This window comes from Lepidochelys olivacea, assembly GCF_965140295.1.
Source record: "Lepidochelys olivacea isolate rLepOli2 genome assembly, chromosome: 2".
Taxonomy (NCBI): Eukaryota; Metazoa; Chordata; order Testudines; family Cheloniidae; genus Lepidochelys; species Lepidochelys olivacea.
This window is the reverse complement of record NC_140412.1, coordinates 183401001-183428014: the sequence shown is the minus strand read 5'-3', so window position 1 is coordinate 183428014 and position 27014 is coordinate 183401001. Positions and strand designations below refer to the sequence as shown.

At 42.2% G+C, this 27014-nt stretch overlaps 1 protein-coding gene across 1 annotated transcript in view; it reads right to left on the bottom strand.

Moving 5' to 3' along the window:
* Positions 1-25068, bottom strand: part of PDE1C (phosphodiesterase 1C) — a gene marked incomplete at its 5' end in the record, with an annotated part of 501954 nt that extends 476886 nt beyond the window's left edge. The window contains one exon of the mRNA XM_084618216.1: positions 24756-25068. Coding sequence (XP_084474342.1) covers positions 24756-25068 — 313 coding nt within the window. The remainder of the gene's footprint in view (positions 1-24755) is intronic.
* Between the last annotated feature and the right edge of the window lie 1946 nt (positions 25069-27014).

The following is a 27014-nucleotide window of genomic DNA, read 5'->3' as shown; positions in this document are numbered from 1 at the left end:
GCTACACAATTTTTAAATAAAAGGGATATAAACCCACACACTTCAAAGCATAGAGGAACTACTAACTGATGGGGATAGAAAGAAACTTCCCTTAAGGGCAGGTTACCTCACGATTGTCCAGCAGAGGTTTCTTGCACCTTTCTCAGAAGCATGTGGTATGGCCACTGTCAGAGACAGGATGTTGGACTGGATGAACCATGGATCTGATCCCATAGGGCAATTTCTATGTTACTTTGCCTGCGTAAGTGAAGTTTAGTGAGGCTGCCATGGATGCTTTCTATGAATTAACCAGCTAGCAATAGAAAATAAAAATTCCCCCATCACTTATTTCCTTAATAAAAGGCAGCAGAGTAATGGTGGAAGGGTGTACTGTGGGCTTATTTTCTTGTCACATGCAAGCTGCTTCTTTATAAATGAAGTTGACCTTTGAAAAAACTTCTGTACACTGCCTCTTCCTCCAGGTGTTATATTCCCCTTTCCCTTTAGCTCTTTAACTCAATCAGTCTCTCTCTCTCTCACTCGCTCGCTAACACACACACACACACACACATTTCAGCAGGTACGACTTCTTAGAGACACACACAAAACTTTATTAACTTATAGCTGAGGTTGCGCTAGAGAATTCCCTATCAATTGAATCACTAATCTAAATAGATTGTCAGAATTATTCTAATTAAATATTATTAAAAACCAAAGTAAAATATTTTGAGTTATATTCATTTAAAAATGGAATGTATTTTAGAATTTAGACTTACTGTACCAGAGGTAACATCCAGCAACTGTAGAACATCCATTATCAGATGAATAACCAATCTCCTTATGAAGTGGCTGAAACTTCATTAATTTCCTTTATTGCATATTCTGCACTGTCTCTTCAGTTATGCAATTACCTAGACTTCCTCTCAGTTATACATTTCATCAATTATACTAGCTTTTCATATTGAAAAAACTATTTTTTTAATTTAACTATGAATATAGTTTATTTCTGGACTCATTTCCACATCTAAGAAATGGAAATATTTAGCAGTGACTTAAAATAAATTATTTTCTTGAGAAAGAAATAGCAGGTGAAACTACAAATGGTTTTGACAGGAAGTGAATGATTCCTTTGCAAAGAGCTGAAAGAAATTACACTCCTTCTCTAGACTAAAGGAAGTCTATTCTGAGTTAATATGTATAATTGTATCTTATTCACTAATCTTATGGGAAGGAGATTTTCAAAATTGCCTATGTGGTTTAGGAGCCCACGTCCCTGTTATTTTCTGATATGTGTGCTCCTAAATCACCTAGGTATTTTTAAAAATCTTCCCCTATGTGTCTAGGGTAATATATACTGCATGAAGATGCATGCATTTACTCTGTGATAGTCTAGCCAAACACTTTTATGTACCTCAATTCAGAAAAGCCAAAACAACTGAGCAACCCTTTAAATAGTTCAAGTTCAAGCAAATACTATTTCTTCCAGAAGTTGGGGCTCTGCTACATATTCTTCACATTAATCAGGATAAAACTCTTCATTTTGATTTACAAGAGAATTCCTGTCAGAACTATTTTCCTCTTCCATGTTCTCCTCTACAGCACATTGAAGGGCAAAACCACAGGGGGTCAGACAGAAGGAAATGCCATTATCTGGTAGCATCCTCCCCTTCAGCCACAAAGCAGCCATTATGCCCGTCATGAGAAAAATGTGTCTCTTCCTGGGCAAGGCACTCCCTAAAGATACACTCACATCTGAGCCTGGACTGTGTGCTCTACAGGGAAACACAGCAAGCACACTTAGACTGCTGCTCTCCTTCTTTGCTAGATCTTGGGTTACAAATACCAGCAAAGAAGAAAATGAAAAAACAAAGAAAATGAAAAAATCACTAGAACCTTAAGGAAAGAAACTATGCAAGCAAACATCACAAAAGAAGGGGAACTCTATTTCAAAATCCTCAATTTGGGACCTAAGGGGAACTGACAGTGTCCCTTCAATCCCTTCCTTTTCCTACCCATCTGATCATATGGGTGCTTCAGTTAATTCCATCTTTTGATATGAGTTTGACCCCTCTGAGTAATCCAGACAGATATCTGTATTAACCTTTACACAGCAGCCTTTTCCATATCTGTCAAGCTGGGAACATTAGTGGACTTTCTCTGTAAAGGTCAGATGGTGCTCAAAGGCCTCAAGTATCAGGGCTCATCCTTCTAACAGGAAGGTGAGCACTTTATGCAACATCTTGATGTATTTCTATTACATGTTAATTTACTTTGTGATCTATAAGGCAACTGGAAGTGGAATATGATTAGTGAGATGAGAAGGCCTAGTGCAATATATCCATCACTATTTGTTGCTGTGGTTACGGTTATCAAAGGCAGTAATAAAACATGTTTTACCAGAGTTGAAAAACATTGATTGCCCTATCATTTTCCCATCTTCTTCCACAAGAGAGTTCAAATTGGTTTGAAAATTAGTGTTATCAGACCTGACTTCAAAGGGAGGGAGCATTTTATCACTCTGCTTAATTCTTGATGATTGTAATACTACAGAGTGAAAGCTCATTGGAGAAAAAAACAAAATGAGAAGACCGGAGACACTTTCATTCAACCAAGATACAGCATAAAGATACAAAACATAACTAATAAGAGCAGTAGCTGCAGACCTACCAATATCAAGGAGTGAATTTAGCTAAGAGGTTTTAGCTTATCTCGTATTAAATAATGATCTATCATCAAGTTTCATGGTTCCAGCTGTCAGATTTTAAGAAGAGAAATGCTAGCATACTGAGAAAAAGCCTCCCTCCTTTTTATACTTTCTAAAATTTTATTATTTGTGAGAAACCCCAGTTAAGACCAGGGCCTGCATTGTGCTAGTTACTTTACAAACATAATTAGAGATGGTCCCTGACCCAAAGAGTTTACAATATAAATGGACAATTCAGACAAAGAGTGTGAGGGGGATACAGAAGCACAGAGAGGAGAAGTGACCTGTCACAGGTCATACCAGTAGGTCTTTATCAGAGCAAGGAATGGAACCAGGCCTCCTGAGTCCTTGTCCAGTGCTCTGACCATTAGACCAGACAGCCTCTCCAAGTTTTCAGGAAATCTTATTGATAAATTCTTGGTTTCAAATTTTGCAAGGATTGCAGATAAAACCGTACTGTGCTAGCATGAAGAATGAATGAACGTTTCAGTTTAGTCAATTTTTGTAGTGTTTCTTAAATAATGTACGGCCTGTCAAACCTCTCTGACCAGTATATCCAACTTGCTCACTTCCAGTTCCCAGTTTTTAAATTCTACCTAATATCTTTCCTGACATCTCTTAATTCAATATTTTCTACCTGACAGTCTTTATCAAGCTAACTTTTTTTACGGCTGGAATTGAAAAGTTATCTGAGAAGGACAGTTCAGCTAACATCTTTAGCAAGGCTTGCCTCAAGGCATTTTAGATTCATTAACAATGCAAAGAGAATGTGTGTATGAGACCTGGCATGTAAAAGAAAATGGGACATTGAATAAGGGACACTGCCAGAGATCCCACATGTTGGGACAGGAGACATTATTGCCCTCAAGGTCCAGAATATCAGGCAAGAATAACTAGAGTACACTACACATTGGCAACACCCCCTATTCCAGAAGCTGCAAGAAGAGGTAGCATATGAGCAGACTATGCCAGCACTATATCAGCTGGAAAACGAGCAGTCTTCCAGCCCCCTAGCACTGCCAGAGTAGTGCAATGGGCCAGAACAAAGACGAAAATCTGTCTCACAGATTCTATTTTAAGATACATCCACACTGGAGGTAGAGGTGTAATTTCCAGCTCGAGGAGACAAACCCACACTAGCTCTGACTGAACTAGCACGCTAAAAATAGAAGTGTAGCCATGGTGGCATGAGCAATGGGATGGGCTAGCTGCCATGCGTATGATCCCATCAGAAACTTTAGGTTCATACTTGGGCAGCTCCCCTATCCTGCCACTCACGCTGCTGCAGCTACACTTCTATTTTTAGCACAATAACTCAATCAGAGCTAGCGTGGGTATGTCTACCTGAGCTGGAAATTACGTCTTCTAGCACCAGTGCAGGCATACCCTAAGTTTCTTTCCTTTTTCATTGTAGCCATGTTGGTCTCAGGGTATTAGAAAGACAAAGTGGGTGAGGTAATATCTTTTATTGGACCAACTTCTGTTGGTGAGAGACAAGCTTTCAAGCTACACAGAGCCCTTCTACAGAAGCTCCATGTAGCTTAAAAGCTTGTCTCTTTCCTTTTTGAGGCAGACACGTTGCTGTCAGACAAGACTCAAGAAAAGACAAATACCGTACTGTAAGTCCCATTTCTATTTCCTATTCTGTAACTAAAGCTTAGCACTACTCTAGCAATGCTTTCTAAAGTATTCATATAGGCATTTATTTATGGATTTAGATTTTCTGTTTGTACAATTGCCAATAAAAGCTTCTTTTGATTAAGATCTACAAAGACCATCTGAACTATTTAACAGGGAAAATTCATGGCTGCACGTGCAGAGGGAATGGAATCAGAGCTGGATTTAGACAATCTGGGACTGTAGCTACACCAAGACATGAGGCCCATCTGTGACCCCTCCTTCATGTCCCTTACCCTATGCTGTACCCCTGCCCTTTGCTTGGAATGGCTATAGCAAGGCTCTTGTCCTGTCCCTGACATCATCCCAGCATGGAGCCCATTTTTCCCCAGGAGCAGTAACAGAGGTCACCAGTACTCTCCAGAGGTGCAGGAAGTGGCTAGAGAGGGAGCTCGTCCAGTACTTATCCCGACAACCAGGGTGCATTCACTTGGGCTGGACCAACTCCACTCTTCCCCTCAGCCACACAGAGAGTCCTTTGTTGGGGTGGTTTTGGTGGGGTCCCCTAGAGCAGTGAGTCTTGGAATTAATACCCTATTGAAATGCACAGATATTTTCACACCTCACAGGGCTATTTTTTCAGGTTGCCTGCAGACTCAGGCAGATATCACTGCAATCACACATACTTATGTCACATTTTAAGGTTTTCTTTGCAATCCTGACAACTAGAAACATGCTATTTTTTTTAATGAAAACTGAGATTCTGCCCTCTTCAAGAGAACTGGAGGAACTAGAGACCTAGTCACAGGCTTAGAGTGCTTATGCCTTAATCCAACCCTGAATGGAATACTCTGCCCACTTGAGGGAGATGAGGGGGAAAAATAGGTTAAAGTCAGGATACAAGGCCATAGCAACAGAAAAGTGTTTTGTAATGTTATAGCTTATTGTTGGCTTGTTGTCTATGCTGGGTGATATTGGCTGCTGAATTGTTATCTATGTAGCATATTCCTCTGAATGGTATTTTTGATGTGTGTCTGTTCAGCCAGAGCCTGGAATTAGCATCTTTTAAAATAAATAAAGAGGTTTTGGTGGTGTGGATAAAATGAAGTGTGTACCAGGGCAGCATATACACTTCCTCCTTCCTTCCCTTCTCCACTGCATATCAGTTACAGAAGCTAATGTCAAGCTGCATATAATATTTTTCCGGCAGCAGTAACATTTATTTCCCTGGCAACCTCTTCACGTAGTCATGTTGATAACTTTGTGATTGCCTCTAGGCCTGTTATGTAATTAAGTATCATTTGCCGCTTAGGCTGCCTTATTGAAGAGAATGCTGTTTTTCATTGATTCATTGTCTGATGCTAAACAATTGGTGTATTTTGTTTATTTTTGAATACAGTACAGTGACAGAAAAATCACATGCATATTTTTAACATTTGCTACTGATTCTCCCAACTGATGAGATTAAATATCAAGGGTCATCCCAGTGAAAGATTATAATCTCACAATTTCTAGTGATGAACAAGAGGGCTTTTATCATTTGGAGGAATTACTGCAATTTTAAAAACATAAATGGCATATTTTTCCTTCTCAAGTGCACCCATAATATTTAGGGGTACATAGGTTTTGTGCATGCAAAACCCACATTTGCACAAGTAAATTAGCTCATTTTAGTATTCAGAACATTGTTCTTTCACTTTGAATCCATGTGGATACTATGGAGTTCCCAGTTTTTAAAGGTTTCAGAGTAACAGCCGTGTTAGTCTGTATTCGCAAAAAGAAAAGGAGTACTTGTGGCACCTTAGAGACTAACCAATTTATTTGAGCATAAGCTTTCGTGAGCTACAGCTCACTTCATCGGATGCATCATTCATTCATTCATCCGATGAAGTGAGCTGTAGCTCATGAAAGCTCATGCTCAAATAAATTGGTAAGTCTCTAAGGTGCCACAAGTACTCCAGTTTTTAAAGTCTAGATTGAGGATTTATTCTCAACCCATCACAAGAGCAGGATGTAGCTGCACTGCCCCAGGAAGAGATAAGAGGTGAAATCTTCCTGGCACCACTTGAATTCAATGTGGAAATTCCCACTGATTTCAGTGTGACCAGGATTTCACCCCAGGGAAGGAATTGTGATTCAGAGAAACATAACAGGTACCTACCAGCTGGAGGAGAAAGAGAGAGAGATGCAGACAGGAGCTGCAAATTGAAAGCCAGACGTTGTAGCTGCCTGGTTCTGACAAACTGAAAGGCACATTGAGGAAAAGGTTGCTATAAAAAGGGCAGAAAGTTACCAGTGAAAGTGGACCACAAACTGAATATAAGTCAACACTGTGATACAGATACGTAAAAGCCTAATACCATTCTGGGATGTATTAATAGGAGTGTTGTATTTAAGACATGAAAGACAACTGTCCCTCTCTATTTAGCATTGCTGAGGCCTCAGCTGGAGTACTGTGTCCAGTTTTGGGCACCACTCTTTAGGAAAGATGTGGATACATTGGAGGCAGTCCAGAGGGGAACAACAAAAATGATAAAAGATTTAGAAAACCTGACTTATGAGGAAAGATTTAAAGAACTGGGCATGTTTAGTCTTGAGAAAAAAAGATCTGATAACAGCCTTCAACAGTCTTTTGCTTTCCAAAACTTTTGTTTGTCCAGTCTTTGTGATTTCTTCACCATTTCATGTAATGCTTTTTCTGTTTTCCCAGCTATCTTGGCTTGTTCACATTTTTCCTGTAAAGTTCTTGTTTCATTGCTTGTCCAGCTTTTCTTTGTTTGCTTATGCCTTCCAATAACTTGCTTCACTGTGTTTTGCATTGTTTCCTTGAATATTTCTTATCTGATCTGTAGTGAGATTTCATTATCACACATTAAAGGTCTGAAAACACCCTCCAACCACCACCTTGTATGTCTTCCTCACAGAGCTATCCCTTAACTTACCAAGATCAATTCTGACTCCAGTTGTACCCATCTTTGTCTTGGACTGAAACTTAATCTTTCCCATTAGTAGTTCGTGATCACTGCCACACTCAGCTCCATTATATACTCTAATATCCAACAGTGATCAATTATGCCTTTTTCTGATAATAATGTGATCAATATGGTTTCTGGTTTGACTATCTGGTGAGTTCCATATAACCTTGTGCATGTCTTTGTGAGGAAACCAAGTACCACCTTAATCAGATTGTGCATCTCACAGCAAGTTCTTAACGTTTCCCGATTATCCCAATGTGTAGAAAGAATAGTAAATATGGCAGGCAACCAGCTTGGCTTAACAGTGAAATCCTTGCTGATCTTAAACACAAAAAAGAAGCTTACAAGAAGTGGAAGATTGGACAAATGACCAGGGAAGAGTATAAAAATATTGCTCAGGCATGCAGGAGTGAAATCAGGAAGGCCAAATCACACCTGGAGCTGCAGCTAGCAAGAGATGTTAAGAGTAACAAGAAGGGTTTCTTCAGGTATGTTAACAACAAGAAGAAAGTCAAGGAAAGTGTGGGCTCCTTACTGAATGAGGGAGGCAACCTAGTGACAGAGGATGTGGAAAAAGCTAATGTACTCAATGCTTTTTTTGCCTCTGTCTTCACGAACAAGGTCAGCTCCCAGACAACTGCACTGGGCAGCACAGCATGGGGAGGAGGTGACCAGCCCTCTTTGGAGAAAGAAGTGGTTCGGGACTATTTAGAAAAGCTGAACGAGTACAAGTCCATGGGGCCGGATGCGCTGCATCCGAGAGTGCTAAAGGAGTTGGTGGATGTGACTGCAGAGCCATTGGCCATTATCTTTGAAAACTCATGGCGATCGGGGGAAGATCGGGGGAAGTCCCGGACAACTGGAAAAAGGCTAATGTAGTGCCCATCTTTAAAAAAGGGAAGAAGGAGGATCCTGGGAACTACAGGCCAGTCAGCCTCACCTCAGTCCCTGGAAAAATCATGGAGCAGGTCCTCAAGGAATCAATTCTGAAGCACTTAGAGGAGAGGAAAGTGATCAGGAACAGTCAGCATGGATTCACCAAGGGCAAGTCATGCCTGACTAATCTAATTGCCTTCTATGATGAGATAACTGGCTCTGTGGATGAGGGGAAAGCAGTGGACATGTTGTTCCTTGACTTTAGCAAAGCTTTTGACACGGTCTCCCAAAGTATGGCTAACAATGGAAGAACATTAAACTTGGATGATTATCTGTTTAAATGGAGCACCCTGAGATAAACAGAAGGCTGCCAAATTCCTTCCTGACCCCAAATATGGATATCAGTTAGACCTGAGCATGTGGGCAAGACCCACCAGCTAGACACCTGGGAAATAATCTACTGTAGTAACTCAGAACCCTCCCCACCTAGTGTCCCATCACCGTAGGCAGTCTCATCGTACCTCCATAAACTTATCGAGTTCAGTCTTGAAACAAGTTAGGTTTTTGTCCTCACTCTTCCCCTTGGAAGGCTGTTCCAGAACTTCATTCCTCTGATGGCTAAAAACCTTCATCTAATTTCAAGCCAAAACTTGTTGATGGCCAGTTTATAGACATTTGTTCTTGTGTTCACATTGATGCTTAAATTAAAAAACTCCTCTCCTTCCCTGATATTTATTCCTCTGATGTATTTATAGACAGCAATCATATCTCCTCTCAGCCTTCTTTTGGTTAGACTAAACAAGCTAAGCTTTTTGAGTCTCCTCTTATAAAGCAGGTTTTCCATTTCTCAGATCATCCTAGTAGCCCTTCTCTGCACCTGCTCCAGTTTGAATTCATCTTTCTTAAACATGGGAGACCAGAATTGCACACAGTACTCCAGACAAGGTCTCACCAGTGCCTTGTACACTGGTACTAACACTTCCCTGTCTCTATTGGAAATACCTCACTTGATGCATCCTAAAACTGCATTAGCCTTTTTCACAGCCGCATCACTATGGGCTTACAGTCATCCTGTGATCAACCAATACACCAAGGTTTTTCTCCTCCTCTGTCACTTCCAACTGATACATCCCCAACTTATAGCAAAAATTCTTGTTGATAGTCCCTAAATGCATGACTTTGCACTATTAAATTTTATCCCATTTAGGGTCTTCGGAGGGTTAGGTGGCTGAGTGGTTAGTGTTGCTCCAACCCAGGGCCCTTGGAGGGTCAACAATGCCTGGGAATGGTCACTTCCTACTGATTCTTTCTTCTCTAAGCTTCCAGTCCAAGATAAGGCGAAAAAAAAAAATAAAAGAAATCCAACCATCAGCCCCAACTGGGCTCAGCATATAGTCTTATTTTCTCTGGGAGGCTTCTCCTGTGCCTTTGTCAGGAGCTTTCAGGGTAGGTCTGTCATCCTCCCCAGCCTCCTCCCTCTGAGCTGGGTTGCTCCCTTTTCAACCCTTTCTCCAGTTGGAGCACGCTCAGTAGGGCCAGAGGGGCAGGGCTACCTGGGCCCAGCACTTTCCTTTAACCTCTTTTGGCCCCGTGTGGGGTTTGTATACCCTATCACAGTATGTAACAGCAGATCACAGTTATGCATGGTTTATTGTAGACAGTAGTAAACCTTGCTGCGACAATCTGCTCAGACACTTGTTTCCAGCTGTTCACTGAAGTAACTGTTCTCTTGTCCACTGCTATAGCAACCCCAACGCTATGCTTCACTTGTCCACTTCACTATCTGGAGTAAAGTATAATTTCCAACTATCCTGTAACCAGCCAACATATCTCCTGTATGGAAGGGAAGGGAAACTTGTAAATTCCTTAATTCTGCCACTACTAGTTCAGTCTGGCCTGGAACAAATAGAGTTCTAACATTCCAGCTCACAATACATGTAATACATTTAGCTGTTATTTGAAATCCATGACCATTTCCAGTTGTTAGGCCTGATAGGCCTGGATCGAAATCCACAGAAATCAGTTTGGTTTCCTACAAGTGAGTTTTGGATGTAATAGCTTGTGAGGCCAATCCACTCTATCCATCTCATGGGTGCTCAGTGGGTGCACCCACTGGCAGCTCTGAGGATTAGCTCCTCCCCCTCCCTCCCAGCATCTCCTGCATGCCATGTCACAGCCTGCTGGCTTGTTAGGAACAGGTATCAGCAGTTCCACCCTAGTCTGCTTACCTTCCAAAACTAACAAGCTTGCACTGCTTGGATTTGAAATCAGAGTTTTCCTTCTCCTAGACAGACTTGCCTGAAGTGTCAACATTTGGTTTGGTTTGGAGGGAATCATTATGGAAAGCAGCCAAATCATCTGGAGTTCCAGATAAGATAATTGCAATTATTAAAGCTTCACATAAAGACTCTTGCAATGCCATAAGAACTGGCAGCAACTGGTTCAAGTCAAAGTTTGATGTAAGACAAGGGGACGTGGAATCACCATCACTTTTCATCATGTTCTTAAACTGAACATTAAGAATGTTAGATAAGTTGGAGGGCATGACATTGGATGATCCAGAGTTAAACTCCTTAGCTTATCCAGATGACATCACACAAACGGTAGACCCATTTGAATTAATGATGATACTCTTTTCTACCTTGGAAAATTGGTGTACTCATCTTGGACTTATAACAAATGCCAAGATGACAAAGTGGTTGCATCTGGGAAAAGGGACAATAGATAAAGGGTTGAAATGCAGCTGCAGAGAAGTTGTAGAACAAGTAGAATCTTACGTGTACCTAGGAAACTTGATCAGTGCTGACGGTTCCATCAAGGACACCATTAGAAGGCAATGTGCCCTAGCAACAAGTGCTGCATAGAAACTGATGAAATTATGGACTGATAAAAACATTACATTTGGTACCAAAGTGAAAATGTATCAAGCCAATGTACTAACAGGATTACAGTATGGTCTGGAAGAGCTGCATTGAATTAAAGACATCAAAAGGCTGGAAGCAATAGAGATAAGAGTTCTTCGGAAGATAGCAGGTATAACGTTAAATGATTTTAAGACAAATGAAGAAGTTAGAAGGAGAGTAAGGGCTTTTCTACACAGTCCTGCAGTGCAGACTATGGGGAGATGAACTGCAGTGTGCACTAAAGTCTTGTGCTGCAGTTGCCTTACTAGTGCAAACTAAAGAAATTTATGTATCAGAGGGGTAGCTGTGTTAGTCTGGATCTGTAAACGCAGCAAAGAGTCCTGTGGCACCTTATAGACTAGCAGACGTATTGGAGCATAAGCTTTTGTGGGCGAATACCCACATCTGCATGCATCATCTGATGAAGCGGGTATTCGCCCACAAAAGCTTATGCTCCAATACGTCTGCTAGTCTATAAGGTGCCACAGGACTCTTTGCCGCTTTTAAAGACACTTAGTTCATATTAACATAGTCCCATTACAGTGCAACACTTTAGTGAGTTCTGCAATTCACATCCCTGTAATCCACACTGTGGGGCCATGTGGACAAGCTATTAGATGTAAACTCAGTATATGGGGTTGGCTATAACTGAAAAAATTACAATGGTGGGGGCACCACAGAAGACCAACAAATGACAGAATCACAAAAAAATATTACAAACACAACCAAGGTCAGTCTGACCTAACGAACGACCATTGACTAGATGGCAGGACATCATACGCTTAATGGAGGAACAACCCATGCTATAGTGCTCCCCTTATCTGTAAAGTCGCTCTGGGATAAAAGAGAGAGAGAGAGAGAATGCCTAATCCAGAAATAAGATATGCTTGTTACAGAATTTCTTCTTTCCCCTGAGAAAAATATTCAGATTTATGGATTCCTATTGCCCTTTTATTTTTATATTTTTATTTTTTAAGAATACTGAAAAAGATAAAATTGGAATTTTGCTCTGAGAAAGCTGCCTGTAAATACTAAAAACATCCAAAGCAACTGTAACTTTCATTTGTAATTCCCTTTAGATGGTTTTATTCAGAAGCTTTAGTAAACAACTTTTTAATACCATACAGGAAATGGAGTTGATACAATTAGATTAAAACTGAAAGCCCAAATTTTTGTTCTGATAGACTACAAACTTGCAGATCAAAATCTTCTAAGAGCTGCTATTAGTACTGATGCTGCAGTCTTACTATAGCTGTGACATTTTTATCAGATGTACTTTTAATCTTGCATCAGCAATGCTTACATTTTCGGAAGTCTGTCTTGAGTTTTATTTTGCTTTCAGTAAAGGGATGCTACTCATTTGACAACTGAATTCTGTTCTGATTCTGGAGATAACTTTAATAGGAAGTGTTTAAAAAGGCTCAGTATATAAACATTTTGGACATGCATCAGCATTTCCAAGAAAACATTTGCATCTACCGAAGATATGTTTTGTACCACCCACACTTTCCAAACATTAGAAAAACTATCAGTTTGAGTAAATTACCTATCTGACTCTGATAGGGGCTTGAGTTCAATCAAGCTCATTAATGTGAATTTCAACCCTCTGTTAGGGGCAGCACTAGGCCTATGCACTACTTAAATTCCACTTAATCCTTAAAATAGGGTTTCAGTGGAATTTAAGGGATGCATAGGCCTTGCAATGGCCTTCAGCAGAGGAGTGAATTTCACCCTAAGACCAAGGGGCCAGTGTCTCATTTCAGTTAACCCAGTGTAAATCCAGAGTGCAACTGCAAAGTATTACTTATATTATTTTATTATTATGAGGTCATAGGGAAATACTTGCTCTTTCTTTACATAATTAATGCACATCTACAAACATCTACAAACTGCAAATTCTACATATGATATATTCTATGTTGAATCTTTAAAAGAACCCCAGAAGCTTGCACAGAAAACTGTGGTGTTGGGAGAATACTGTATGAAAATACTACACAAGATCCCCTCCTGCCCACACCATTGTTTTTGTGGCACTCTGACATAAATGGCACCAAAAGCCAATGAGCCAAATCCCTGGGTCCAGCCTATGTCATGTGAATCCTTATTAGAGCAACTTTTCTGCCACTAGAGCAGCCCAAAATAGGCAGAGCCAGAGGCCAAGATTTGGACCAATATATACATGAGAGTAGAATGTAGGCTTAAATATGCAAATAGCTCTGTGAACAAGAAGAAAACCATGAGGAAAGTGAACGGGGGAAGGACTCAGTGACGTGTTGTATTGGCAATTACAGAACAGCTGCAGTTGAGTTTGGTGCTGCTATATGTATTCACACTTACAGTTAATAATAACTATCAAGTTCCCTTCAAGGCCCACTGCAACAGAATGAACACATAATTATAGATCAGAACAATAACTTCTAGTCATCTCTTATTCTCTAAAAGTCACAGTCGGGCTTTCATGTAATTATACCCTGGATAGACAAATGCGATTAGCAGTAGCAACTTCTAACAATTTATACATAGTGACATGGACACACAGACCAAAATGAGCACAGTAATATAAAGAAGGAAGAGGAGTTAATGGAAAAACTAGACAGGGAACTATGTCAGCAATTTCCTGCATGTGATTTAATAATTTCATTTGAATTATTAAAAGCTGCAGCTTGAAAAGCCAATATGGACAGAGTAAATCCACACTCTGCTGCTCATACTGAACCCTCTCTCTGTAAGTCTGACTGTTGCCGGCTGCTGCAAAAGAGCACAGGTGAGTGGGAGGGTATAAGGAGCTGATGATAAGCAATGTTTTCTTGTTCACTTGCATCACTAGCAGACCAGAGGAATTGCAAAAGAAGTTGCTCTGTACCAGGTCGCTATACTCTGCATCTCCATAAGTGCAACAGCAATTATGTTCCCCTGGCATGCCAGGAGCTTTTTCTTTTTAATAAATCATTTTAAATTAAAATAAAATAATAAAATGATTGAAAAGATGTCCTGCAGTGAAGAATGCAAACACTTACGCTCATAAATACTGATTTGCATGCACAAGTTTGGACTTTGCACACAAAATGGTTGCAAATGCACGTTCAGCAGGTGCAACGTAAGTGTCTGCAGAATCTGGCTCATAATGTTCCTACTTTCCTTTCAAGCCCTGCTTGACTTTTATATGCTCCATTTATGTTCTGTGTAGAGCTACTGAAATCTGGGTGATTGCATAATGTTTATCTAACCAACCATGTTTCACAAAACCAAAGGAGCATGAAAAGAAAATATCTGGATACTCATAGGCCACAACTGGATCATTGCTCCACGGAATGTGAGCAGATTGTCCTCCTGTAGCTCTGAGTGGGAGACTCATTCAAATGTGACCTGCCTCCTCCGCCCCATCAGGGGAGCAGGCCAAACATGAGTGGCAGTGCAACCCTGTGCACCAGGAACCAGCTTGCAAAGCCTGGAACAGGGAGTCAAGTCCAGCCAGCCTTGAGGGACAGGAGCTGCTTCAACCGAGACAGGGATTTTGTGGATCAAAATGGGACAGTCCCTCAATATCTGGGACTGTTGGGAGGTCTGGCAAGGGCTAATAGAACATGGCATCTGTTTTGTTAAGTTCTACAGATATGGATTCCAGCATATATCTGCACGCACTCCAGCTGCATTCACAGTGTGAGGTGTAGCTGTATTGAATGCTGGAGGGATTAGTTGGAGCAACATGACAGAGTGGTGACTGTGATATGAAGGTTTCAGAGTAACAGCCGTGTTAGTCTGTATTCGCAAAAAGAAAAGGAGTACTTGTGGCACCTTAGAGACTAACCAATTTATTTGAGCATAAGCTGTAGCTCACGAAAGCTTATGCTCTAATAAATTGGTTAGTCTCTAAGGTGCCACAAGTACTCCTTTTCTTTTTGTGATATGAAGATGGTGCATGTGTACCTTGAGGGATCAAATATGCCTCATTTTAGCATGGAATTTCTAAATATTTAGGTTGTGTCAATAGCAGTGTACGGGGATCTTCTTGCCATGGGTATTGCCAGCAATCTGGTGGCATACAGAGTGGTTGTCTCCAGGGTTTACAGCAGGGTAAGTGAAGGCAATGTTTCTGGACATCTGGACAAGGGTGAAGAGTGGTAACATTTAGCAAGTCTAGGGTGGTTTGGGTGATGTAGGCTGAGTAGGCAAGGTGTAGGAAGCTCCTGTTTGCTATGCCTCACCTAAATCTAACTTAACCCCTGCCAGCTCAGCATGGTGCTCTGTTCCCTTTTGGTGGTGGCTAGGCTGCTCAGAGGGTTGAGCCTGCAACAGCAGCAGAGGCTCAAGCATTTTGAGACCCAGAGTTCTCAGATTCAATCCATGATGCACACAACCCACCCAGGGGCCTGGTGTTACACCCAGGTTTGCCTTCCCAAAGTGTTCCTTAGCATCTGTGAGGGGAGAATTTATGTGTACGTGTGTTATTGGCATGTTGGAGCGTCACTTAAAGAGAGCAGCGTTAAGGTTGCATTGTGGGGTGGCGTATACCTTAACTTTATATTTCCTAGTTTTCAGAGGTTTAAGTTTAGCCACTTTCCACATTCTGGAAGGGTACAAGGCCCCACTGGACAACCGTAACTCTGCGTGAACAAAGTACTTAATTTCCTTGGTTTTTAAAAAATAATTTCTCAGCACCCTCATTTACCACAGTCCTACTCTCCTCTCCACTACCTCTGGCTCCTTGGCAATGATTACCCCAGCCACAGAATGCACCGGCTGCCTGTTCATCCTTCACTGCCCCTGCATCATCTCATGTCTCTGCCTGTCCTGCGGAGACTGGTTCTCCCCTCTCCCTATGAAGAGGCAGCTGACAGCATGGGACCTGAAGGTTGAGGACCTTGGGAGAGGAGAAAGGAACAGTCAGGGACTAGCATGAAATCAGAGGGAAAGTTTTTGGTGGGGAGGTCAGACAAAGGGGGCACGGTTGTGAGGAGTTTTGTGGGGCAGAGAGAAAGCCACCCCAACATCACCCACTGCACAGCTCTGACCTCTTCCCAACTCTTCCCTGCATTGTTCCAACACACACATACACCCATATTCCCTCTCCCTCACAACTCCAACTTCCATAGTTCCTCCAACTGCTCAGATTTCCCCCAGCACTGCTCCAGTTCCTCTCACATTCCCTCCATCATGCCCATTTCTGTGACCACCCCACACACCCCACTGTTCTAACCTCTTCCCTTCACACACACACGCTGCTCTGAGCCAACACCACATACACACACCAGGTCTGCCCTCCTCCTCACCACTCCAATACTCTGGTAAGCTTAGAGGGTCCATGGAGAAGAGGGAAGCTGGTGGGACTGTGAGGACTGCATGTACCAGATGGAGAGAGGAAGGGACGGGAGAATGGAGAGGCAGAATCCTTCCCTGCCCTAAATCTGGTCCTACTGTATGGGAAAGAGGCTCTATACATCCACCTGCAACACAGCAGGCTCAGAGAGGTGTAAAGTGGCCCATTCATCTCAAGGAGATGTTCTCAGATGAATGAGAACACCCCATGGAGAGGTATACAGCCTGACACAATAACTAGGAGAGGTGTGAACTGCTCCATTCATCACAGTGGGTGTTCTCCTCTCCCCCTCCATACAGCAAATAGTATCCCAGATAGGACAAGATGGGGCAGAGAGGGGATACAGACCCCTAGGGGGGCAGGGCCTCCCAGATCCTGGCTCACACATAGGAAGGCAGGGCGAGAGGCTGGATCCCTCCCCCCCAGATAAGCAAAGAGATGCTGGCTGAGATGGGGGGTCGGATCAGGAGGTGCTAAGACCCCCAGATTCCGGCTCCTATGGATGGCAGGGAGAAAGCCTCAGACACCCAAGCCCACACACAGAAGAGCAGGACCCCCAGATCCCAGCTCATATGGAGGGGGAAGAAAGGGGACTCAGACTTCCCCAAATTCTTTTATTTCTGGTATGAAATATAAAATTTTCCCAATATTCTTGTGATGAGGCTCCAAAATTTTTCACTTTGTTTATGTCACCTTTGTAAAGCTGGCCAAGTCCAAGGTGGATAACATTCTAGAAGTTTTCTATATTTTGGAGCATCATGAGTGCATCTGCCAGGGATGTTAGTCTGGTAACTGGGCAACTGGACTCAGATTTTGCTTGAAAGGAGTCCTGTCTCACCCATTCTCTGTGATACTGAAAACTATCTCCTATTGATTCCCTGTACATGCTCCCTGCCTGACGGCTCTTCCTGATTTAATCAAACACAGGACAGACTGGGAGTTGGATCCAACCTCAGGTGAGGAGGTAGATGATGTCGTACAGTATAATCAGGGAAGCAGGTTGAGTAGAAGCAGTTTGGGTAGACGAGTTGATGGAAAATTAGGAGGGTGTTTAATTTACACACAGAGGTACACTTTAGCTGCAGCCCAGCAACTTAATTTGGCCCAGAGTACTTCCACATACAGATTTGCCAATGTATAGTTGTACCCAGTTCCTGACCTGCAACAACCTCTTGAACTCTGCGGGAGCAGAGATTTCCTTCCAAATGAGATAAATTATGTGGTGATTCTATGACAATGGCAAGCATCTATTAAGGACCAGGATGAAACTGGTAAATGCATTTACATGTCCTAATCCCATACGAACCCCAGTAGATGCTGGAGGTCTACGCGCTGGAGTGGAAGGTCCTTGGGATATGTATCACTGACTAAGTTGAACATTTTTTGAGAGCCCCTTGTTAACATTTTGGCAGCATGCCCCCACCTATTCTTGAAAATGCCAGATCTCACCATATTGAAATCATGCCTGTTATTCAATTGCTTATCTTCTTGTGACGTCTTAGCCATGTGTCTACTAAAATCACCACACCAATTCAACATTTATTTGATGTAAAATATCAGCAGCCAATTGAAAGAAATTCTACTCTGACACTTCATATTTTGGAGCAGCGTTCAGACTGCCTGCCAGTAATGAATGAATTTTACCAGCTCTTCATGCTCTTAACCATAAATAACCCGCAGGAGCCCAATTTAGAGACATACATCTCACTTGCTTAATATAAACATTGCCTCCTAAATTATTCCTTTCTCCATAAACAGCGTACACTACAGAGCGCTAAGACATGATTCCTAAGTAAGTAATACAGATGAACTTTGAATTATTTTTGTACCATGGTATTGCCAGAAGTCATTCATTGTCTGCCGACTTGTATTCATTCTAGGATACAATTCTGGATGCTTCAAAAAGTTATCATTGATGCAGGCATAAAATTAGATAAATTATAGGGCTGTTAAAAATTTTAAAAATTAAACATGAGATTAAAAAAATGACTCGTGATTAATTGCACGATTAATCACACTGTTAAACAATAATAGAAAACTGTTTATTTAAATATTTTTGGATGTTTTCTACATTTTCAAATATATTGATTTCAATTACAATACAGAATACAAAGTGTACAGTGCTCGCTTTATATTTATTTTTTATTACAAATATTTGCACTGTAAAAACAAAAGAAATAGTATTTTTCAATTCACCTAATGCAAGTACTGTAGCGCAATCTTTTTATCATGAAAGTTGAACTTACAAATGTAGAATAATGTACAAAAAAACCTGCATTCAAAAACAAAACCATGTAAAACTTTAGAACTTACAAGTCCATTCAGTCCTACTTCTTGTTCAGTCAATAGCTCAGGCAAACAGGTTTTCTTACATTTGCAGGAGATAATGTTGCCAGCTTCTTGTTTATAATGTCACCTGAAAATGAGAATAGGTGTTTGCATGGCACTGTTGTAGCCGGCGTTGCAAGATATTTACATGCCAGATGTGCTAAAGATTCATATATCCCTTCATGCTTCAACCACTATTCCAGAGGACATGCATCCAGGCTAATGATGGGTTGAGCTTGATAATGATCCAAAGTAGTGAGGACTGATGCATGTTCATTTTCATCATCTGAGACAGATGCCACCTACAGAAGGTTGATTTTCCTTTTTGGTGGTTCAGATTCTGTAGTTTCCGCATCAGAATGTTGCTCTTTTAAGACTTTTGAAAGCATGCTCCACACCTTGTCCCTCTCATATTTTGGAAGGCACTTCAGATTCTTAAATCCTCGGTCGAGTGCTGTAGAAATCTTTAGAAATTCACATTGGTACCTTCTTTGCTTTTTGTCAAATCTGCAGTGAAAGTGTTCTTAAAACGATCAACATGTGTTGGATCATCATCAAAGTCTGCTACAATAAGAAATATATGGCAGAATGAGGGTAAAACAGAACAGGAGACATACAATTCTCCCCTAAGGAGTTCAGTCACTAAGTAATTCATGCATAATTTTTTTTAACAAGCATCATCAGCATGGAAGCATGTCCTCTGGAATGGTGGCCGAAGCTTGAAGAGGCATACGAATGTTTAGCATATCTGGCACGTAAATACCTTGCAATGCCAACTACAAAAGTGCCATGTGAATGCCTGTTCTCACTTTCAGGTGACATTGTAAATAAGAAGCGTGCAGTATTATCTCCTGTAAAGGTAAACAAACTTATTTCTCTTTGTGACTGGCTGAACAAGAAATAGGAATGAGTGGACTTGTAGGCTCTAAAGTTTTAAATTGTTTTGTTTTTGACTTTTAGTTATGTAACAAAAAAAAATCTACATTTGTAACTTGCACTTTCACAATAAAGAGATCGTTATACAGTACTTGTATGAGGTGAATTGAATAATACTATTTCTTTTATCATTTTTACAGTGCAAATATTTGTAATCAAAAATAAAAATATAAAGTGAGCACTGTACACTTTGTATTCTATGTTGTAATAGAAATCAATATACTTGAAAATGTAGAAAACCATCCAAAATATTTAACAAATTTCAACTGGTATTCTATTATTTAACAGTGCAATTAAAACTGCGATTAATGGCAATTAATTTTTTTAATCGTGATTAACTTTTTGAGTTACTCGCATGCCTTAACTGCAATTCATCGACAGCCCTAATAAATTATAATAATCCACTGGAAAGAATGTGTGAAATATAAGGACTGACAGTTGTCTAGCTGAATGGTCATTAATAAAGCAAGGACATGAAAGTTCACATGGCAAAACACTTCAATTTCTCTAAAATAAAATCAAAATAAATCCTTATCATTTTAAATTGTTTTAATTGATATATTGAAAATATATTGCAAGTACAATCTAGAATTTTGTATTTGTGAATACTCATAGGTTAACATCCCATCTGATTCCTCCCCCTCTTCATCTCTCCTCTCCCTTCCTCCTATTTTTCTCCCTTCTCTCTCTCTCTCTTCCCCTTCTGCTCTCTCAGTGACACTGGAAGTAAATCATTCTTTCAGCAGCTCATTGGCAGTTGGTCGGGATAGTGACATCACTGGGTGTCTCAAGAGTCAGGGGCTGAAATTCTGCCATTAAAAATGTCTTCCACCTCCCTCCTCTTGTCCTTTCTTCTCCTTGTCTCACCTATTTCGCTCCTCTGCTGTGGCCCTATGAGCAGCTCATTGGTGAGTGATAAGATTGTGACATCAGAGTTAGGCCATTACTTCTCTCGTCTACTTTCTTTCTCCTCCTCAGTGTATTTGCATAATGACAGGTTTCAGATTCGCAAAAAGAAAAGGAGTACTTGTGGCACCTTAGAGACTAACCAATTTATTTGAGCATGAGCTTTCGTGAGCTACAGCTCACTTCATCGGATGCAGTTTCCACGGCATGCATCCGATGAAGTGAGCTGTAGCTCACGAAAGCTCATGCTCAAATAAATTGGTTAGTCTCTAAGGTGCCACAAGTACTCCTTTTCTATTTGCATAATAAAACCCTTACAGAAGACAACTAGAGTTGTGTCTGTTTACACCAGAGTAGAATTTGTCCCCAAAAGAGTTGTTAATTGCTTTCCTATTACCCTGTAATCTTGCTAATTTAGGTCCCAGGCATGCAAACACATAAGCATGTGAGTAACTTTGAGTTCAGTATAAAGTATTCACATGTATTAGCATTTGCAGGGTTGGGATTTTGGATAGGTGTCAGTTATTTTAGTACAGGTATATCTTTACTTAAAAGTGTGTTCAATAGTTATCCATCATTTAGTTTGTTATACTCAACTCAACTCTTTTAAAATGTATCCAACGCAAATACATCACTTTTTGACCACACATGAACTACAGATGATATACTCTCAAGAACTCTGAAATTTCCATAGACTTTTTTATTCATCTAGCAAAAGCCTGTCCTTGTTTTACTCCCACAACCACAGAAATAATATGAAATAAAAGATGACTACAATAGACCCTCTCTAACTACAAGGCTCTCTGAGTGTAAGGATGGAATTGCGTATGGTACATGTGCAGGGGCAAAGAAGGTACAGGGAATTGAGCCCACTGCGGGGGAATGGATCAACGTTCATGTTGCACTCCCCATCAGTGACCAGCCTGAGCCAGGGAAGCTAATGATCCAACCAGCAGATCAAATTCAGTGATCAATCCTGGTAACGTGCCACCTGAGGCATGTTGTGCACAAACTAAGAAGAAGATTGAGCCCTTCATCATCCTTGTCCAGACACAAGCACCAAACACAATCTTACCCTAAGTGAATAAACACACACACATAAATCAACGGTACCGCATCACCATATGTACTGTGATCATTGCATTTTTGTGATATTTCATAATGTTCAGCTAAACCTACTGTGGAATATTCTGAAAAAGTAATAAAGTCTAAACAACATGAGTCCTCATCACAAAGTTCTAAATCCTTGCTATTTTTTCTGTGAGTTAAAAAGCATCTGTAGATTAATGAGATCCAGCTTAATAAAGTACAACTCTACCCCACGTGGCATAATCTAGTTTTGTTTTTGTCTCCACTCAATCCTTCATCAAGTTTTTCTTTTCCTCAAAATGTGAACACATAAAACTGGTCTGTCACAAAAGATAAGACTTGATCCTCCACACATATATAGCAGTTTATGCTGTAACAACTCCATTGACTTCAGTGGAGTTACACTATAATAAAACCAGTATAAAAAGGTCAAGAACCAGGCCCATGTTGACTATCCAAATGACTTTGGATAATACCATGTCTAAGACTATCCTATAAGTTGCACTCTGCTTCACAAGTACCAATATGTCATATGGTGTAGGGATTGGTGCACTGTATCAACCATTTTCTATGTTATCTGAGGTCTTGCTATAGAAAATTCATTACAATGGTTAGAGATAAGTTAAACTTTCTTATACATATGTATTCTAACTCATTCATCTATCAGGCAGTAAATTTATACTCTGCCTGCAGTCATAAGGCCTGCTCTTGAAGTACCTATTCAAGCAACATGACTTAGTAAGGACCAGGGGACTAGGCCCTTAAGTAAGTAGGAACCATCAGAAACCAGGGAAATTTCCACTGGAATAAGAGAAAAACAATTTTTTAAAATGGCTGAACAATTTTATGTTTTCAACACATGTAATTTTTAGGATCAGATTGTGCCAGGCCCTTTCTCTGGTCTACAGGAAGGGAGAGAGCAAAAAATAAAAAAAATACAACCCATTTCCCCTCCTGCAACCACATTCTCCAGAGGACTAGGCACCATTGTAACCATTTCAGACATGACTCCCAGAGGTCCTGTGGGGATAATGAGCCTTTACACCCTTCCAACATTGACTTATGAGTATACGCCACAACTGAATCCTTAACCTTTATGCAAATAGGCCTAGACCAACTGCTACTGAAATCAAGGGGAATCTTCCAACTAACGTCAATGGAACAAAATCAGCTTCGGAATATGGCGTAAACCCATGTATTTAATTAAGCAATTACCTCAAGGCTTAATTATTGGGTTCAATTATGTTTCTTTACAACATAATTGCAGAGTTTTGAGTCTTTTTTATATTTTGTTTGACTCTGATCAGCTGGTTTTTGCACATGTGCCTGGGACAAATGTGCAGGATGTATTAAGCATATCAAACTATTGAAGTTGGGTCACACCAGTGCTGAGATCAGTAAGACAGGTAAATATTTAGATCCAGAATGTATGGCTGACTCACACACTATGAAAAATATCCTAATATCTCTATATGAGCTAAAACGTTAAACAGCAAGTCACACTAGTGATTGATACCTCCAAGCCTAACACAGCACTCCCACGCACACAATCTGAACTGAGAGTGGTTGCTCATGACCAAGGCTACAGTTAACAAGATTTTAAAGTATCTGAAGTCCACAATATATGAATCACTCTATCCACACCTCCCACTTCCTGCCCCCTCCCAGCCCTGCTGCCCAGCGTGGCTGCGGGGGGAGAGGGGACAGTAGGGGAGGGGCTGGGGGCTAGCCTTCCCGGCCAGGAGCTCAGGGGCTGGGCAGAACGGTCCCGCAGGCTAGATGTGGTCTGCGGGCACTGTTTCCTCTAAGCTGTGCACGTGCACACAGATCCTAAACCCCGCGCACATGGCAAAACACCGCGTGCACAAAAATTTGCACAGAAGCACAATAATTTGCACACAAGACATTTTCTGAGCACACAGCCTGTCAAAACTTAGAGGGAACATTGCCTGCAGGCCGTAGTTTGCCCACCTCTGCTCTAAATGTACAGTGGTATAAATGAGATCAGAGTTTAACCCCAGCTAAAGTGCACAGAGAATTTACATTAGTATAACTGAGAACAGAATTTAGCCCCAAGAGAGGTACACAGTGGACATTTTCTTAAAGCGTTACAACTGAATACCTTCCAGTGTAACTGGAGATATTCATCTGAGGCAGCTGGTGATAAACAGGATGGGAAGTAGGGCATTCACTTGTCTGTATATGTATCTTTTCCTTCCATACTCATATATCTATGCCCTCCCTCATCATTTTTAACCAGTGTAGGATCCTGTCCTGTTTTATTATTTATCAATATATTTAAAAAATAATTTTGAATCTTTCCCAAACAAAAGAGTGTATTCTTCTGAAACTGGAGGACTGTACTGGAAACACACATGTTATGCAGGCACACACACAATACTGACAGACAGCATGACAAATGCTAGCTGAATAAGTGCTGACATTAGAAACATTTCCAAAAAGGCATTAACTCTTATAGTGAAGAAATTCCCAGTATTTACCAAAATCCTTCCTCATCCTGAGTCCACACTTGAAAGACAAGGTGAGAAAACTGGAAGGCAATACACAATTTTGTATGGCTTGCTATCATGCAATAACCCTTATTCCCACAGCATTATCCTTTTAGGACAGGTGTGTATTCTAGAGCAACTGTTCAGGTTTTTTTTGTTTTTTAAATCTCTTAAGTCCCTTACATAAAATAGGTAGGACTTTGAAGATAGTTCTTCGCTTGTAATGCAAACTGTTTTCCACAAATATTTGATCGGTGTTCTCTGGACCCTCACTCTGCACCTCAGGATTCTCTGGTATGGGTGCAGACTTACTTAAGAAATTCAATTAAATGCATTATTTTTAAAATGAATAAGTAACAATCGGCCAGATCCCCACCCGCTCCTCCCGCAGGGCCGGATACAGCGCCATTCAGTCCAATGGAAAGCCTCCAGGGGGAGCTGGCTCGGGCCCTCAGTCCTTGCCCAGACGAAAAGTCCCCTAGACTGCAGAGGAAGTTTTGCCTCAGGAAGGGCTGAGGGTCAAGGCCGCGCAGGAAGGGGTAGCGCCGAGGGCAGGTAAGAGGAGGAAATACACACACACACACACACACACACACACCCCCCGCTGACACTCACTGGCACTGCGGTTGGGGCTCGGGGGCAATGGCAAGCTGCCCGCGCGCGGCTCCGCCTTCGGGCACTTCAGCACCGCGGACAGCTCCCGCCGCTCCTCCTGCTTCTCGCCGCCTGCCGCCCAGGCGCCCGGGGCAAGCGCGGGGCTGGCGGGCGCGGCGGGGGGCGCCCGTTTGTTCCGGCGGCGGCTGTTGACGCCCCGAAGTTTGCCGCGGGCCTGGGCGCTGCTGCTCGCCTCCTGCGCGGCTCCCGGCTCAGAGCCCAGCTGCACCACCGTGTTCCGGGACCGGCTGAGAGCGGAGCTGACCGAGCCCATGGCCGAAGGAGAGAACTTGGCCAGGTGCGGGGACCTCGCCTTACCCGGCTCCTCCCCGCCGCTGGGGCAGGCAGGCGCACGCCTCTCCCCCGCCCCGCTGCTTTCCCAGCGACCGACAGACACTTCCCAGCTCGCTCCCCCCAGCTGCGGCTCCCGCGCTGCTCCCCGGCCCGGCAGCCCAGCGGGGCTTGTCCGCCGGCGGCCTCGCTCGCCGCCCTGGGCCCCCCGCGCGCGGCGGGAGCAGCAGCGCCCTGGCTCTGCGCAGCAGAAGTTTGTCCGTGTCCCGGAGAGCAAGGGGAGGAGTTGCTCTCGCTTGTCTCTTTCGGCCGGGGGGGGGGCTGAGTGGCGGCCCAAACCCGCCCTCCTTGCTCGGGCACTTTGTAAGCCCTAGTCGTCCTCTCCCTCCTCGCCACCACAGCTGGAGCGGGCTGGCGCTTGGGAAGCAGGGCGGAGAGTTTGCATTTAGTTCTGTCGCGCCTCTCCCGCCCGCCCAGGAGAGCTGCTGTTCCCGGAGGAGCCGTGGTGGCCCCCTGCTGGCTTTTGGCGCCTCTCCTCCCTCCTCCCCCACGACAGTGGCGCCCGAGCGGGTGCAAGGCTCCCCACTGAGGGTGGAGTCAGGCTGGAGGTGGCTGCGCCCCCCCCCCTCCCGCCTCTCTCTCTCTCTCTCCCCTTTATGAAAGTGGAGAGGCTCATGGACTTGCTTGTTCCCTCCTTGGATGGGAAGTGGAAGAAGCCAGCCAACAAACCCTGGACATCTTCTAAACACACACTCAACCCTTCTGCAGCCCAGCCCAACCCCTCTCTGCGCTTGGGGCTGAACAGGCAGTTGATTCAGAATTTGAGACTACAGGATCCATCCTTGATCCATTTCAGGCCAGTGAGCAGTCTAATATTCCAGTGAGGAATGGGCAGTGTAATAAAATAAGTAATAAATGGGCAGTGTAATAAAAGAGTAGAAGTATAAAAATATTGGCTAGGCCTTGGGTGGCTTTAACAGATGTGATCAGACTGCTGGTAAGACACCAGGAGTAAAGTAATATTTTAAAAATTTGTTGCTACCTTTGTCTTTCAATGTTACATTTATTGTAAAAACAGTCAAAGAAAGAGAGAAAAATAGCTTCTGGAGGTTCTGTCATGATTATAAGCAAAGAGGAAAAATAGCCCAGCAATTAGGACCCTCCCTGGGGATTTGTGAGACCTGGATTCAAGTCCCTCATTGACTACAGACTTCCTGTGGAAATTTGAAGTCACTTAGTTTGTCTGTGTCTCAATTCCTTGCAGGTAAAATGGGGAGACTAGCACATCCCATCATCAGTGGAGTATTGTGAGGATAAATACATTAAAGGCACTAGGATACACTGATAATGACGGGGGGAGAGGGAAGAGACACTGACATCTATCTAAGGAATGGCTAAGATGACCATAGTAATGTGGCCACATGCTTTCCATACTTTGTATTATTTCTCCTGCTTCTTTACACATGCTTGCTGTGCTAGAACTAGCACTAACGTTAAATCAATAACAATACAAGTACATCAACAAAAAAAAAATCCCAGCTGTTCAGTGCAGCCCATCATTCCCTATGCAGACTCTCTTCCCCTTTCCACTCATATACAGAATTCATCATCTCCTAAAGAGGCTTATTTCCTTCTCCTAGCTCCCAGTTCTGAGAGCAGCAGACTCATTTCTCTCTTCTATTATTATGCTGTTTTGGTTGAGAGCAAGCCTTCCAAGACAACTCAGTACTGACGTATGCAGCTGTCAATGGGAATTTCCTTTGCTGGGGGAGTACCCTTTATCTGGACAAAAATAGTGCTTTAATGAATAAAAAGCTAAAGGACTGGATTAGATCAACAGCCTTTTCTTTCTTTGCCCTATGTATTTAGTTAATTGTGTTTTCTCTCAATTTTTCTGTCTCTGTATCTTGTCCTTGGTTCTCCCTTCAG